This window comes from Octopus bimaculoides, chromosome 3 (genome assembly GCF_046866305.1).
Source record: "Octopus bimaculoides isolate indiv1 chromosome 3, ASM4686630v1, whole genome shotgun sequence".
Taxonomy (NCBI): Eukaryota; Metazoa; Mollusca; class Cephalopoda; order Octopoda; family Octopodidae; genus Octopus; species Octopus bimaculoides.
In genome coordinates this window covers 31,522,611-31,538,458 of record NC_142930.1, presented here as the reverse complement: position 1 = coordinate 31,538,458, position 15,848 = coordinate 31,522,611, and the positions used below count along the sequence as shown (strand labels likewise).

Below are 15,848 nucleotides of genomic sequence, written 5' to 3'. Positions count from 1 at the left end.
GCTATCCACACCTGGGCTGTTTCACTCCTTAGATATGGAGCAGGGGTAATCGCATGGAGAGTAGATAAACTAAACAACTTAGACAGAAAGACAAGGAAGTTGCTAACTAGATATGGGTCATTCCACCCAAAAAGTGACACAGACAGACTGTATGTACCAAGAAAAAGAGGGGGAAGAGGACTTATTGGATATGAACACAGCATTAGAGCAGTAGAAAACAACATAGTATGGTATGTAAAAATGCCACAGAACCGCTATTATTAGAAGTAGGAAGGTCAGGCTTGTGTAGGATGAAGGATTGCAAAGATAAAGCACAATACAAGAAATCGAAAACGAATGAAACTGAAAATAGGTGGGTAAAGAAAGGAATGCATGGTCAATTTAATAGGGATGTTGAAGATAAGACAGACAGAGAAAAAAGATGGCTGTGGATTACTAAAAGTGATTCAAAACCGGAAACGGAGGCTCTAATCTGCTGCCCAAGTGCAAGCACTAAGAACAAACTACATAAAATGCAGAATAGACAACACAGCAGAAAGTGATAAGTGCAGAATCTGTGGACAATACGGTGAAACCGTATGGCATATTACCAGCCAATGTACGCCACTAGCCCAGAAGGAATATAAGAGGCGCCATAACAATATAGCCAGGCTTGTCCATTGGACACTCTGCAACAAGTATGGACTTGACAGAGCAAAAAATTGGTACAACCACAAACCTGAAGGCATCATCGAAAATGGAAATGCAAAGATCCTATGGGATTTTATGATTCAGTGCAATCATGAGATAGAGAATAGGAAGCCAGACATAGTCTTAATTGAGAAAGAAAACAAACTATGCTGGATCATAGATATAGCATGCCCAGCTGACAAGCTATGCGATAAGGAAGAAAGAAAAGTTGAGAGATATGACAGGTTAGCTTGGGAAGTTAAGAAGTTGTGGTCAATGGAAAAGGTAGCAGTAGTACCAATAATTGTCAGAGCCCTGGGAAGAGTGAGTAAAAATCTCGAGAAGTACGTGGAACAAATAGGGGCTGCAATAAGGGTTGATATGCACCCTGGCGCGAAACAGAACTGGTGACAAATGCCACGCAAATAAGAGCCAATCAGGGTGATGGACACAGCGGTCCAAGCGGGCCAAAGGCTAGATGTTAGCTGCTTCGTTATCATTTGTAAATAAATACCCGGGAGAGAGGTTTCACTACAATAGCCTTACACCAGTCTGATTGTCAAAGACAAAACAGACGACACAGGAAATAATTCTACTGAAAAAACTGAAAGAACGGTTGGTCCTAAAGCTGGCACTAAGTCGCCATTTAAGAGAAACTGCATGAACAGAATCACGTCAGGGTCACCAGTTTGTAGAGAACGACTGTGTAAACCAAAGGAGAATGGCGACGTGTGGAAACAGGCTCCTTTGAAATGCGTCGCACGGTCAACACAAAACGTATAATCAATATCTATAAAACAGAAGATGTTTGTGTGTGTGTGTGTACGTGAATGTGGTTTATGCACGTCCACAAATTAGCACGCATGTCGCTCCAATTTTAGGAGAAGATTCGGAATGACCCTATGTGCATTTTAGTGAACTTTCTCTCTCAGAGGTACCCGCGTATACCTGTAAAAATCGATAAACTTTTACCAATTTTGAAGTTTGTTGACATGGCGAAGTCAAATCTGTGCGTACGCGCGTGAAAGAGAGAAAGACAGACAGACAGACAGAGGGAGAGAGAAAGAAAGAAAGAAATAGTGTGTTTGTGACAGGGGGTGGAGGAAGATACAGTGTTTGCTAGCGTCCAAAAAAAAAAAATGAAAAAAGTGGGTAAGGCAGACAGAAATCAAAGCAAATTTTGCTAAGCAAGACAGTTTACTTTGCTAGCGTCTAAAAAAACAAAAAACAAAAAAAAACAAAGGAACGAAAAAGTGGAAAGGGAGGCAGAAAGCGTATTAGGAATGAAAATGTAGCTAAGACAGTAAGTGTAAAATGTAAAAGGCATTTTTTTTTCTTAAACATGAGATATAGTTTAAAATATACGATGTTTTTGAAAGACACTATATTCTATAATGAGATTATATATACTTTCTCACACAACAATTCAAATATATTTATTTTAAATCATTTATTTGTTTTAAATCGTTCATCTTTCTCCCACCTCTCACTCTCACACACACGCACATATACTACTTTGGGAGCGAAATAGTTTTGTTTATATTTCACAACTATGAAACAAAAATTTGTCAATCCCGCCCCCAACCCGTTTTTCTGACCACAAAAAGGGTTTGGTAATTTTTCAGATTAACACCTGAACGATTTCCACTAGGGTTTTAGGGTTAGGGTTAGGATTAGGGTTAAGGTTAGTGTTAGGGTTAGGGTTAGGATTAGGGTTGGTGTTAGGATTACGGTTTTAGGGTTAGGGTTTAGGATTAGAGTTAACCTAGAAGGGACAGGCCCCTTATTTTTTGGTTAAGGCTGTTGGTAAGTTTTCCTAAGTTACTCCAATTCACATCCCCAATGCAAACCTTCAGATCAACCTTTTCCTATGCAGATCTCTAATGTAACTTTAAAAAAGAAACAGTCAATGAGTGGAAATAACCAATAAACTGATTCCTTATGGGATTTCCCAATCAAATTGCCAGCAAACCATTTTCAGCCAAACCAATTTCAACGGATTTCGCTCAAATCTGATGTCCATGTTACTTATTTTGGTTTGAAATAAAGCACTTGATCACTTAATAATCCTAGCTTAATCCTGAGCAGCGCCGGGCTATACTGCTAGTATGTCATAAGATGGGCTCGCATGTGAGATGCGAGCAAGTGCCAGCAAAGGAATGAGAGAGACACAACCATTAGATATATATAGAGAGTAAATTTATTAAGGTAGTCAATTGTGTGTCTGTGTGTGCATGCATGCGGCAATATAAGTAATACAATACATAAGACAGGCCTTCGTATGAACAATAGTATGTATACACTAATATGTTGGTGTGTGTGTGAATGAGAAATACAGAGCATGGAATAAGAGTCTGTAACATAGACTATAAGAGTCCTGAACACAAAGATAAGAAAGTACCAGTTCATAGAAGAGTTACACAGTAGGTAGAATGTCTGTACACAAGAGGTCGTGGCCGAATAGCAGAGCTGAGGTCTCACATGTTGTGTATGAAGTTGAGCTTTGATGCTGCAACTGGTTACTTGGTACAGAAGATCCTCGCAGGTTGTTCTGGCTGTTATTTTCGAGGTGGAAACAATCCACACAAACAGTGTTGAGAAGGAACCGCGGTTGTTGTTGGTAGCGTGTACTCTGGTGGTGGCGTTGGCGCTGGTGACGGGACTGTAGTAGACAGTAGATCGGTGGTGTTGACGCCGTCGCTGGAAACTGGCTGGAGCTGTGTTCTGTGAGATTGTCAATGACCAGACCTGTATGAGGTCTGAAATCGAAGACAAACTGGTGTTGATGAAGCAGAGCTATTTATAGATAAAAAGGGGCTCCAGAAACAGCAGGAAACACTCTCTCACGTGACCTTAACAGAAGGCCACGATTGGTTGATATGCACCCTGGCACAAAACAGAACTGGTGACAAATGCAGCGCAAATAAGAGCCAATCAAGGTGATGGACACAGCGGTCCAAGCGGGCCAAAGGCTAGATGTTAGCTGCTTCGTTATCATTTGTAAATAAATACCCCCGAGAGAGAGGTTTCACTACAAGATCATTATCATCATCATTTAACATCCGTTTTCCATGCTGGCATGGCTTGGACAGTTTAACAGAAAACTGAGGAGCTGCACCTGCTTCCAATCTGATTTGGCATGGTTTCTATGGCTGGATGCCTTCCTAATGCCAACCACTCCAAGACCGGCATTGGCCATGACTACAATCTCACTTGGTTTGACAGGTCTTCTCAAGCACAGAATATTGCCAAAGGTTTCAGTCAGTTGTCACAGCCTCCTCAGGAAGATACAATAAGTTGTTAGACAAGGTGAGAGACACTGCAGTTTCTCCTGATATTTTTTTTATCTGCATATGGATCCCTGCAAATTGAAGTTTGATAAGGTTATAAGCTATCTCTGAGTTTCATAAAAAAAAAACTTGGAACTGGTGGCTTTGTTGGATAGGAAATATCAAAAATTTTATCATCATCACCTTGAGGAATATGTGGAGGTGACAGTGAGGCAAGTCAGGTTGAGAAGAGATTTTGTATAGACTAAGAAGCAAAGCAAATAATACATGGCTTTATCTGCAAGAGTGCAACTAATAAAAACTAGTACACCTGTAGAGAAGGTGAATCGAGTGGGATGATTCTGCAAAGCAGTTTGTGTAAAAATCAGCCATTCTAAAGTGGTTTATGCTTATGGGCTCAGAAATTGCTCATAGATTAACTAACTTCTGATCCTGAAGAGTAAGCGTAATCGTTAGGAAGCAGCTTTAGCACTGTCATTGGTCTATGGTTTCCATGAAAGATGGTCAATGAATGGAAAGGTTAGGGTTTGTAGTAAACTTTTACTTTTTATTTGTTGGTGTAATACATAGCTTCCCAAAGTGGGCGATGGGTGAATTTCTAGAAAATGGTGGGCGATATAAGCATTTTGCGGGTGACTATGAATTTTTAGAAATTAAGTCTGCATTTACTGATATCTAGGCATGCCTAAAATAAGGATGCACTTTTATCGATTTGACTACTCGCGGACTTGTTTATCGATCGAATATTTTTGTCGCAGTCATTGATATGGTAGTTATGTGTACTAAAAATAGCAGCCAAATAGGCCTAGACTTTAAATCACACTCCACCACAATTTTTTTTTTCTTTTGTATAATTGTATGAAGTCCCACGTATAGAATTCAAATTCGCAAAAATTTTCAGAAAACTCTGAAAAATAAAAAAAAAAGTTACGAACGGTAACATGTCGAGCGTAATTCTGTGGGTTCATAACAAAACACAAGTGCTATTTTCAGTATGTGACAAAATGTGCAGTCACGCACAAAATGACAGCTTTGAGATCATGTTTCTTGACTGGGTGAAAAATGATCAAACTTTAAACCTCTATAACTTTTTAAAAATATTTTTTCTGGAAAAAGTTGAACTCCATCAATTTAACTTGGAAAGCTACATTAATGTCCCTATTTAAAAAAATTTTCAATAAATTCCAATTTTTTAAATGCTGGCAGCCAAACGAACTAGATCCGTATTTGCTCCAGTAAAGGCAAGTCTTCTCTTTGAGAATACCATACTGCCTTTCTGACGCCGTCTGTAGAAATTCGTTTTCACATTTTCGCTTTACTGCTTCCTCCAGTGAAGAAAATTTGTCGACAGTACAGTAGTAATTATTTATTGTTTGGATTTATTCCCTCTCCTCAAAACTGTCAGTTACCAAAATGCCTTCTTTACCATCAAACATTAACCAACGAAGCAATGAAACCTTCACGCTTGAAGCATCACTTTGCTGCAAAGCATTCTGACAAGAAGGACAAGCTGTTATCATACTTTTTGCAAGTGAGCTCCTCTATCAAAAAGCAAATACAAACATTCAACACGCTACTCCAGGAAACTAGTAAACAGGAGAATGGCAGGTTGATTGCATTGCTTGTTGCTAAGTCTGGGAAGCCTCACACAATTGGAGAAACATTACTTCGCGCAGTTATCGAAGAGGTTTTGTCAACGTGCACGAAAAACCCAATAACATTATGAAGAAGATCCCACTTAGTAATAATACAATTTCTCGACGCATCGATTAATATTCTCCAGCGTTCTGAATTTTCTATAGAAGTGGATGAGTCAACTGTTGTGGACAATCAATGCTTGATTAGTATATGTTCGGTATTTCAGCGAAGACCTTCGTCCTTGTGAGGAAATACTGTTCACAGAGAAATTGCCGCTTGATTCGAAAGGTGTGTAGTGACACCTTTGATAGCAGACATTTCTGGAAAGCTTATCCACGCATGCGCAGGGACTAGTTCCGGAAGGAACACAGGAAGAGTCTCATGCGCATGCGTAGTCATCGATATCCAAGCTTCGCGCCCTTATTCATTCTCTTTCTCGCTGGCCGACGAAGAGCCAAGACATTGTAGCAGTCTCTCTCCAACATTCCAACTCTGGAGCTAGACAAATAACCACTCAACATCATTGACGGCATCTCAGCAACCAAAGGGCGAAGTGCTGCCTATTTCCTCTGTAAATAAATATTGTTGTGTTGATAGTTCAGAATCTGCGTTCCGTTGTTTCTTCAAGAAATTTAATGTACGGAAGCAGGTATATACCTAATGGTGTATAACCACTTTCCTACAATTGGTGACCCCGACTCAAGAACAAACGCAGCCAGGAGAATTCCTACAATTGGTGACCCCGAATAAAGAACGACTGCAGCCGGGATTCTGATCTACCGACCGATAATACTACACGAGCCGTCACCACTCAACATGCTCGTCACAGATAGAGAATGCACACAATCACTCGCATCAGCTTATTCCACAGCTGCAGGACTTTCTCTTGGTCATCACACGGTACTTCCCTACAATTGGTGACCCCGAGTAAGAACAACAGCAGCTGAAAGTCTGAACTACCGACCGATAATACTACACAAGCCGTCATCTGTCTCTCAACATGCTCGTCACAGATAGAGTATGCACACAATCACTCGCATCAGCTTATTCCACAGCTGCAGGACTTTCTCTTGGTCATCACACGGTACTTCCCTACAATTGGTGACCTCGAATGAAGAACGATTGCAGCCGAAAATCTGAACTGCGACCAATAATACTACAATTGGTACCCCGAGCTAAAAGATCTACAGACCTCGTTTTCAACAGCCATTGAATTCGTATGTTTCGCGACGTCCAACTTCAGGATTGCCTCTACATTCTCATCCATCACAAGTGAAAAGCTAAGAAAATTTTTTCGACGGTAAAGTTTTTCATTTTGTCAATGACTTCCAGAGCCTATAACCAAAGATTTCTTTGCGGCTGAGACCTTTGTAGTTTTTCACACAAAAAAACTTCACGGTTATTTCATCCTAACAACTTTTTGAGCAGTTTTCCTACATGTTTCACGAGACGTCAATTCATTCGTACACAGCGTCCTCTACTTGCTGAAAATAGCAGTAAAATGCAGTTACATTTCAGTGAGTACATAACATTTGTTGATGCTTACTTGTTCCCAGTTCAGCATATTTCGTCACCTCTCCGTTTCTCTCGGCCGGAGAATGGAAGAGTTACTGGCTTATCTTCATTTGCACGGGATCTTTTGGTCATTTTCGCTCGCAGCTCCGAATTCATGACAGCATTTTCGAGCAATGCCACTCAACGGTACCTCTCAAATGTCTATTCAAACGCCCTGTCAAATTTCTCTCTCCTGATACGCACCACCAGCTACCATCCCGCTTCTAATGGGATGGTTGAGCGTTTTCATAGGCAATTTAAGGCTGCCTTACACGCCTCGCCCAACCCGCAGTCTTGGGTTGAATTTCTTCAAGGTCGATGCTAATGGTCGTACAGAGATTGTGTCTGTCGACCGTCTAAAAAAGCGTACCTTGACAAACCCTCAACTTTCATGTACGACGTGCCCGTTTTTCAAACACCACACACCACTGTCAACATCATTACCACCACACACATACAGAACACAGCTACAGCCAGTTTCCAGCGACAACATCAACAACCACTACGAACTACAAGCATCGCCCCCGACGTCGCCAGCAGCAATACGACTCTACATACTACCAGCATCGCCAACACGTCTTCTACACGTACACAAGCAACCAACATCAACAAGCGCGGTTTTATCTCGACCCTATTAGAGTGGATGTTTCCACTCATGATCAACAGACCAAAACTAACCAGCCAGAATATTCCGTACCAGGTAACACAGGTCCCAGCATCCGACGCTCAACTACAGCTCTGATCCTTGACCACAACTTCCTGTGTATGAACATTCTATCTCCTTGTGGAATTTTAATACGAACTGGTTTTCTCTATCTCAGTGTTTTAAGACTTTTCACAGTTTATACTACAGACACTTTTACTATGTTCTGTGTTTTCTCTCACACACACACTTGTGCACTCATATATTTTCTTTCCTTTCAGAAAAAAACAAAAAATCAGACTTTTACATCGCATGATTCCAGTTTCCTGGACAGTTGTCATCACGGTTGTTTTGTCATTGTCAATTCATTTGTACATTGCATGCATGTATTTCACAAGTGTACATTCAATTCTTTGATTTTTCTTTGTGTGTATTTGTGCCACATCTTGTGGGTGGTTTCGGTGGCCATCTTGCCTCAGGCGTTCCTCCAAAATTTCTATTTTTCATGCTTTCGGCACTCGCGGGGGAGCCATGTAGTGACGCCTTTGATAGCAGACGACATTTCTGGAAAGCTTATCCACGCATGCGCAGGGACTAGTTCCGGAAGGAACACAGGAAGAGTCTCATGCGCATGTGTAGTCATCGATATCCAAGCTTCGCGCCCTTATTCATTCTCTTTCTTGCCGGCCGGCGAAGAGCCAAGACGTTGTAGCAGTCTCTCTCCAACATTCCAACTCTGGAGCTAGACAAATAACCACTCAACATCATTGACGGCGTCTCAGCAACCAAAGGGCGAAGTGCTGCCTATTTCCTCTGTAAATAAATATTGTTGTGTTGATAGTTCAGAATCTGCGTTCCGTTGTTTCTTCAAAAAATTTAATGTACAGAAGCGGGTATATACCTAATGCTGTATAACCACTTTCCTACAAGTGCGACTATTTTTCACACTCTCGAGCCTTTCCTTTTTGAACATAATATCCCACTCAGTAATATTCTTGCCTGTGCGTCTGATGGAGCTCCTTCGATGATAGGAAGATACAGAGGTTTTTCATCTTTCCTAAAGCGTGAAATTTCCCACCAGATACTAACTATTCATTGCTTGGCACACCTGCAGCATTTAGTGGGACAAAATATGAACGATAGATTGAATGATGCGCTACAGTTAGTTATCAAGACTGCGAACAAATTGAAGTCCAGTCTCTTGTCTGATCGAATTTTCGGTCAACTCTGTCTGAGAAATGATGAGGACCACACTAAACTCTTATACCATACTGAAGTGCGGTGGCTGTCAAAAGGAAACTGTTTTATGCTTTGTTGAACTGTTTCATATAGTTATATCATTCTTTGAAGATACTCCACTATCCGCTTCATTGATGGCTGCAAGATGCGATATCTTTTTTCTTTGTGATATATTCACAAAATTAAATAAGTTATTGCAAGGAAAGAGAAAAACTCCCGCTGATTGTAAATCATTTATAAGTACTTTCATTTCATAATTAGTTTTGTACAAGACTAACATTTCAAAACGTCAATTCCATCAATTTCCACAACTTGATTCTTTGAAAGATGAATTGGTTGATGAGGATTTAACTGCATATCGCAACTATTTACAATCATTGCACGATAACATGGTGGAGCGATTTCAAGATGTTATTGCGCTGAATATTCCAAATTGGTATAGCAATCCGTTTGAGGTCGATGCAGTCGATTGCGAGGATGATCAGGAGGAATTGATAGAATTACAAAATGACAATGACGCCACAATGCGATATCGTCGTAATGGCAAAGAAGGTTTGTGGTACCATCAGAATATATTGGATTCCTACCCCAGTCTGTGGAAACATCTGAAATTACTTTTGCTTGCCTTCCCTACCTCATACCTGGTTGAATCTGGTTTTAACCATGTTGGAACTTTACTTTCCCAAAAAGGAATTGGACTCGTGTTACAATGAGGAGACTTGCGACTAAAGTCGCCAAGTTTGGAACCGAACGTATCTGCACCAGCTGCATCGCACCAGTCACATGGTTCTCATTAAAAAGTTTTATTCTTTTCCTTTATAATACAATCATTAATTACTTTTGCATCAGTAGTTCTGATCAGTGGTTCATTTGGGGAAAATGAAAATTGGTATAAAAGAAAGCGCAAGTTTCCAGAAGTTAATCTGTCTGCATAATATAGAGCTAACATTAGAATTTTATTGACACTAATAGCAAAACTAAACCCACAATGAGGGATTTGTAAACAACCGCATATTTAGTCCAAATGGCACTAACAGAACAACGAATCTACGATATAGTGTGTGTGTCAAATGATCCAGGGGGGGGGGGGTCCTGGAGGGTTTTTTTTACGTAGGTGGGCGATGGAGCAGATTTTGGCTGATAGGTGGGCTATATTGCAATTTGGTGCGAAAGGTTTGGGAAACACCTTTGTAATATATGTACATGCTTACACACATTTCATCATTATCTTTCAATACTCGTATGGACTGGGGAACAATACCTTGTATGTTTTGTTTTGACATGGTTTCTATAGTTGGCTGCCCTTCCTATCATCAGTCACTTCCCAAAGTGTACTTGATGCATTTGATCATAACAAAAGCACTAGTGAGGTTACCTTGCACCCAACAAGATAAGAGACCTCACTACTCTATGTTGCATGTTACTACCATTCATTCTGGGCAATGAATCCAATATATATATATATATATATATATATGTATGTATGTATACACACACACACACACACACAAACTTCAGTTGGAAATTTTTGAATGAAAAATTAGCCAAAATGATATGCCAAGAAAGTCGAGGGCTGTATGTAGATATTACTGCAGATATGCAGAATTCATAGTTCAGGTCAATAATTAGCCACAATAACTGGATGTTAACTTCATTGATAGGTCGTTAATGTGGTTTTAGTTGTAAGAAAGCTTCGTTGAGCGTCACTGATGTTGCTGGTTGATTGTAGACATGTGAAACTGAGTGTGAACGATATAAACAGAACCAAGCAAACATTTAATTGTAACTTTTATTTCACCACACATGTAATATTATGGCTGGTCATGAATTATAAAGTTCCCCAACAAAATTGAAGGAATAATTCAGTGGTGTTCATAAATAGTTGATCACAAAAGCTCTGTACTGACATTAGTCAAGACAGTAGATTAATTTCAGCTGACTAAATTGATATATCCAAACTGTGCTGACAGTCATGAAAATGACTATTATAAAAACAGAGTGTATGCAGCAAGTTTACAGGTTACCATGCATTCTGAAAATTGGCACTAAAAACAAGCCTTTATATCAATCCTTGTAGGGAAATGTTCCAGAAGGATCAAGATTGATCGATTATGTGAAGTTAGGCTGCTGAGTGGCCAATAGCTCAGCCTTTCACATGAACAAGCTATTGTTATGTCATGACTTTAACTTCCTAATTTGACTTGGTTTCAAATCTTACAACAAAACCTTAAAATCTTTAGGTCAACTTAACTTTCATTCCTTCTGAGATTGATAAAATACCTAAATACAGTTGGGTGTAATTAATTAAACCTCTTCAATAAAAATCTCCTGGTTCCAAGTCAAATGCAGTCATATTCCTTCTTGATAGCTTTCAGAATATTTTATTTTGATATTTAGAAATCTGTTTCCCAGAGAAAAGTCACATTAAAACCTAAGCCTCAAATCCTGCTTGTACAACCATTCTCTCACTTCTAATTCTTTCTATTTTTTTAACATCTTTACAGAAATATAAGGTCAATCTGGGTAATACTTCCTTTTTTTCACTGTGACAATAAGTGAATGAGAGATAAAACCTGCTGAGTGTCTACTTCAGTAGATAATTTCCCAGAAGTTCTTGTCAGTGTATATTTGTATAAGAATATATTATACCATAATCATTGACATAATTTAATGTCCACTTTTCCATGCTTTCATGAGTCACATGGAATTTGATGAGGTAGATTTATGGCCAGATGCCCTTCCTGTCACCAACCCTCATGTTTTCAAGCAAGGTAATATTATTCCATAGCTAGACAGGTTTTTCATAAAAGACTGGAAATGAAAAACCTTACTTGTATGACAAAGATGCTCATTTACAACTATCACATAATGTTTAGACAAGGATACACACACACACGTGTGCATATGTGTGTGTACACACGCATACATATATACAAATACATGACAGACTTCTTTCAGCTTCAATGTACCAGATCCACTAACAAGGCTTTAGTTGGGAATGGGGTTATAGTAGAAGACACTTGCCCAACATGACACTCAGTGGAACTGAAATCAACACCATATGGTTGGCAAGCATATAGAACTGTGTTAGTAAACTCTGTAAAGTAAGTGTACAAAATACAAATAATACAAAATTATTTTAAATATTCATTTATTTCCATTTTTAGAACCTTTTTTAACCTGAAGATTTTTTAATATATTGCAAATTTCTTTTACCTACATAAGGTAGGCAGTTTATATATATATATATATATATATATATATATATATATATATATATATATATATATACATATACATATATATATATATATATATATATAAATACATATATATATATATATACATATATACATATATATATACATACATATATACATACATATATACATATATATATACATACATATATACATATATATATATATATATATATATACACACACATATACATTATATTATATATATATGTATATTATATACAATACATATATGTATTATATTATATATATTACATATATGTTATATACATGTATATACATATACATTATTGTTGATACATTACATTATATATATACATTATTGATACATTATACATATATATGCATATACATGCACGTGCATGTGTGTGTGTGTGTTTATATGTACCTGTATGAAATGTATGTATATGACATGGAACATATACAAACTGTACATTTGTTTGTCTATGCCCCTATATGTATAAGTACACATATGCATATACAAGTTTATCAGTATGATAGAGAGTCAGTTTTGTTAAAAATTAATTATTGTATCTTCTGACGTCTATAAACGCATCCATATGTGTAATGTGATGCAACACGTGTTGTGTGTGTGTGTGTGTGTATATATGTGTGTATAAACGCATGTAATTCATAAAAACAAAGACGCATAAAAATAAATCCATCCACTGTAATATTCAAGAAAGTCAAGTCCTTGAAAATAAGTTTTTTTCCCCTTCTTCAAAATTTTAGTAGGAATCATTAGTCAGGAAGACATATTGCAAATGTGTTAGAGGAAGGGAAAAAAAATGTAACATAACAGAACATTGTTAAAAAAATTCAGTCAAAGAGCTGTTTTGTTTTTGTCTTGTTACTGAAAAGTTGAATTTTTTTGAACCTCATGTAGTAGAGGAAAAGTAGCTTGGTTAAGTAACCATGTAGTTTGAACTCTTCTTCATCACACTAGAAATAAGCATTAAATTTTGTTTTCAAATTGAAATATAATAGAAATCACAGAATCAACAAATGGTTACTGACTGTAAGGTTCAATAAAATCCTTTACAATATTCATAAATAGTTTTTCAATGTGTAACCAATAACCAAAAGAGGCTGCCAAGTCAAGAACAGATTTGATGAACAATGTGGAAAATACATTAAATTTCAAATGCCTTTCTTATGTAAAGGCTGCAATACAAAACAAATTTACAGGGTTTGCCTATATGCCAAACATGTAGATAAAGTAAAAAAAATCCAGGTATCTGGCTGAATAGCTTCTGTGTTGATACTAAAATTGTAACAGAAGCAATCATAACATTAATATGAGAAAGTGTTGATGTGGAGGAGAGGAGACATTGAGAACAAGCAGAATAGAGAAGTAAATTTCATTAGGTAAACCCTGAATACTAATGTCCCAAATGCTGATATGCTAAACAATAATAATTCAAATGATGTTATGGTAAATGAAAATTGGCAAATATAAGTATTAATCTATTGGTATTTCAAATGGATGCACTATATTCCTTCTTGTTTTTAACAAAGATACAAAGCCAGAAATTTCATAGACAAGGATTGCTCAATTAGCCCTACAACTTGACATGCAAGGGATTGAATTTGAGAATGTGTGGAAACATGCTCTTGCATCTTGGCAAGATCAATTTAGGCACCTATGCGGTTTTTAGCTATGTACTGTTATGTTTGAGTTCAGATCTAATCTATGGTTGTCTTTACTTAATAAAATCAACTATTTCCTTTCTACAAAATGTGTGACAACATTGTGTCAAAGTTTTAAAAGGTCATCATCATCATTATAATTATTATTATTACTGAATGAAAAAGCAGTGCATACCATCAAAGCTGGGGTACAAATATATGAAGCCCAATATACCCATCATGATTACCTGTCTGATAAGGGTACACCAGGCACATGCATCACAATCATATGTGCATGACATGGTGACCTCATATCAAGCTAAACAGTGCATGAGCTTGCAGATGGGATCAAATTAGAATTTTCTTGAGGTCAAGTAGCCCACCCACCTTAAAAGGTCTTTGAATGAAGATTGTTTAACAATGACAAATGAAACAACCATGTTTCCAAAGGAGAATTATTCAATCCCCAACAGATTCCTCTCAACATATGGCTATGATGTTCCCCAATTATTCCTGCTCATGATCAGAGATGCACATATCATCACCCACTAAGGGACATGCTCAGCTGGTTAAGATCTGTGGTATTGAGCAAAATATTTGCTGTAGCCCTTTTTTTACACCAAGACTAAACGGGTATAAATAACACTTCCAATTATTATTATTATAACTAAAACATGTTGGATTGGCTGAATAATGAACTCAGACTAAATGCCTTATAGTATTTATTTCAGTTCTTTACATTCTGATTTAAAATTCTGCTGAGCTCAATTTTGCCTTTCATCAGTATTAAAGTCAATAAAATAAAGTACCAGTTAAGTACTGGGGTGAATTTAATTGACCAACCCCCTATCCATCCAAATTTCTGGCCTTATGCTTATGCTAGAAGCAAGTCATATGATTGGTTTGCAAATTTTTCAAAAGAAAAATTTTATACATAAACATTTTTTTTATTGAAAAAAAAAAAAAATTAATAAAAATAAACATTTTAGATGCCACAAATGGATGCAAAAATAGACTTTTGTTTGCATTTCATAAATAAAACTTGCTAGCTTCATTAGATGTCTCCAAGTTAGTAAATAGTGACTTGTAAATATCAGCTTCCACTTGATTAATTGTTTCTATACATTTTGGGGGTAAAGATTAAATTGGCAAGTATTTTAAAATCTACAGTAAAATTATGTAATCTTAGAGTTAAAATAGAGAGAAGATTCAATCTCTGAAGAAGTCATTTTATGATACTGTTATGCAAAGGAATATAAAGTTTAAATTGTATGAAACTGCTTTACTTAAAACAATTTTCAATTAACCCAGTGTACAGTAGAATAGGTGTGTTGTAAAGATATTAGCAGCTTTAGATAATGGCATTTCAAGATATCTGCAATTAGCAAATATGCAGGTAAATTATCTCAAAGTAATAGAGAATGGAGTGGAATCAAGTGTGACAAAATGGTAACTATGATGAAGGAGTTCTTTTCAGCAGTTGAAACATGGTTACACTGAATACTTTAACAATGAACTGATAGATGTTAGGTGAGATCTTTAATTTCATTCTGTGATGAACATTTTGCAGACAATAAGAGCTAAAGCAGTTGTTGTTAGAGATAGATAGACATTTAGAAAGACAGTTTAAAAGAGAGGGAGATAGAACAGGGGGGGAGGGGGCGATGGTGACATCTTCACAGAGAGTCCTGTAATCCAACAGCTTGTTCAATCTGTTCCAAATAGACACTCTTCACAGGAAGGAAATACCTTAATTCAACAGGAATGTTGTTACACTGAAACAAGAATATAAAACATAAAAAAAGTCAGAATATTTTTCTACACAAAAATATACTTATAAACATATTATACACATTTATGTATACATAAGGGAATGCTCAAAGTGAGAAAATATCTGACTGGGAATCCTTGCCCTCGTAACAATAT

The 15,848-nt window shown here is 37.2% G+C and overlaps 2 protein-coding genes across 2 annotated transcripts in view; one reads left to right on the top strand and one right to left on the bottom strand.

Annotated features, from left to right (window-relative positions):
- Positions 1-9,422: 9,422 nt before the first annotated feature.
- On the top strand, positions 9,423-9,746 carry LOC106872356 (uncharacterized). Its single transcript, XM_014919321.1, has one exon. It carries the CDS (start codon positions 9,423-9,425, stop codon positions 9,744-9,746), a length of 324 nt encoding a protein of 107 aa, XP_014774807.1.
- A 3,262-nt stretch (positions 9,747-13,008) lies between these two features.
- LOC106872362 (ER degradation-enhancing alpha-mannosidase-like protein 1) overlaps positions 13,009-15,848 on the bottom strand; it is a 46,303-nt gene continuing 43,463 nt past the window's right edge. Inside the window, exon 12 of the mRNA XM_014919327.3 lies at positions 13,009-15,697. Within this exon, the coding sequence (XP_014774813.1) occupies positions 15,599-15,697 (99 nt within the window). The 3' untranslated portion in view covers positions 13,009-15,598. The remainder of the gene's footprint in view (positions 15,698-15,848) is intronic.

Coding starts and splice junctions, on each gene's coding strand:
- LOC106872356 (XM_014919321.1), top strand. CDS start 9,423: ATGGTGGAGCGATTTCAAGATGTTATTGCGCTGAATATTCCAAATTGG.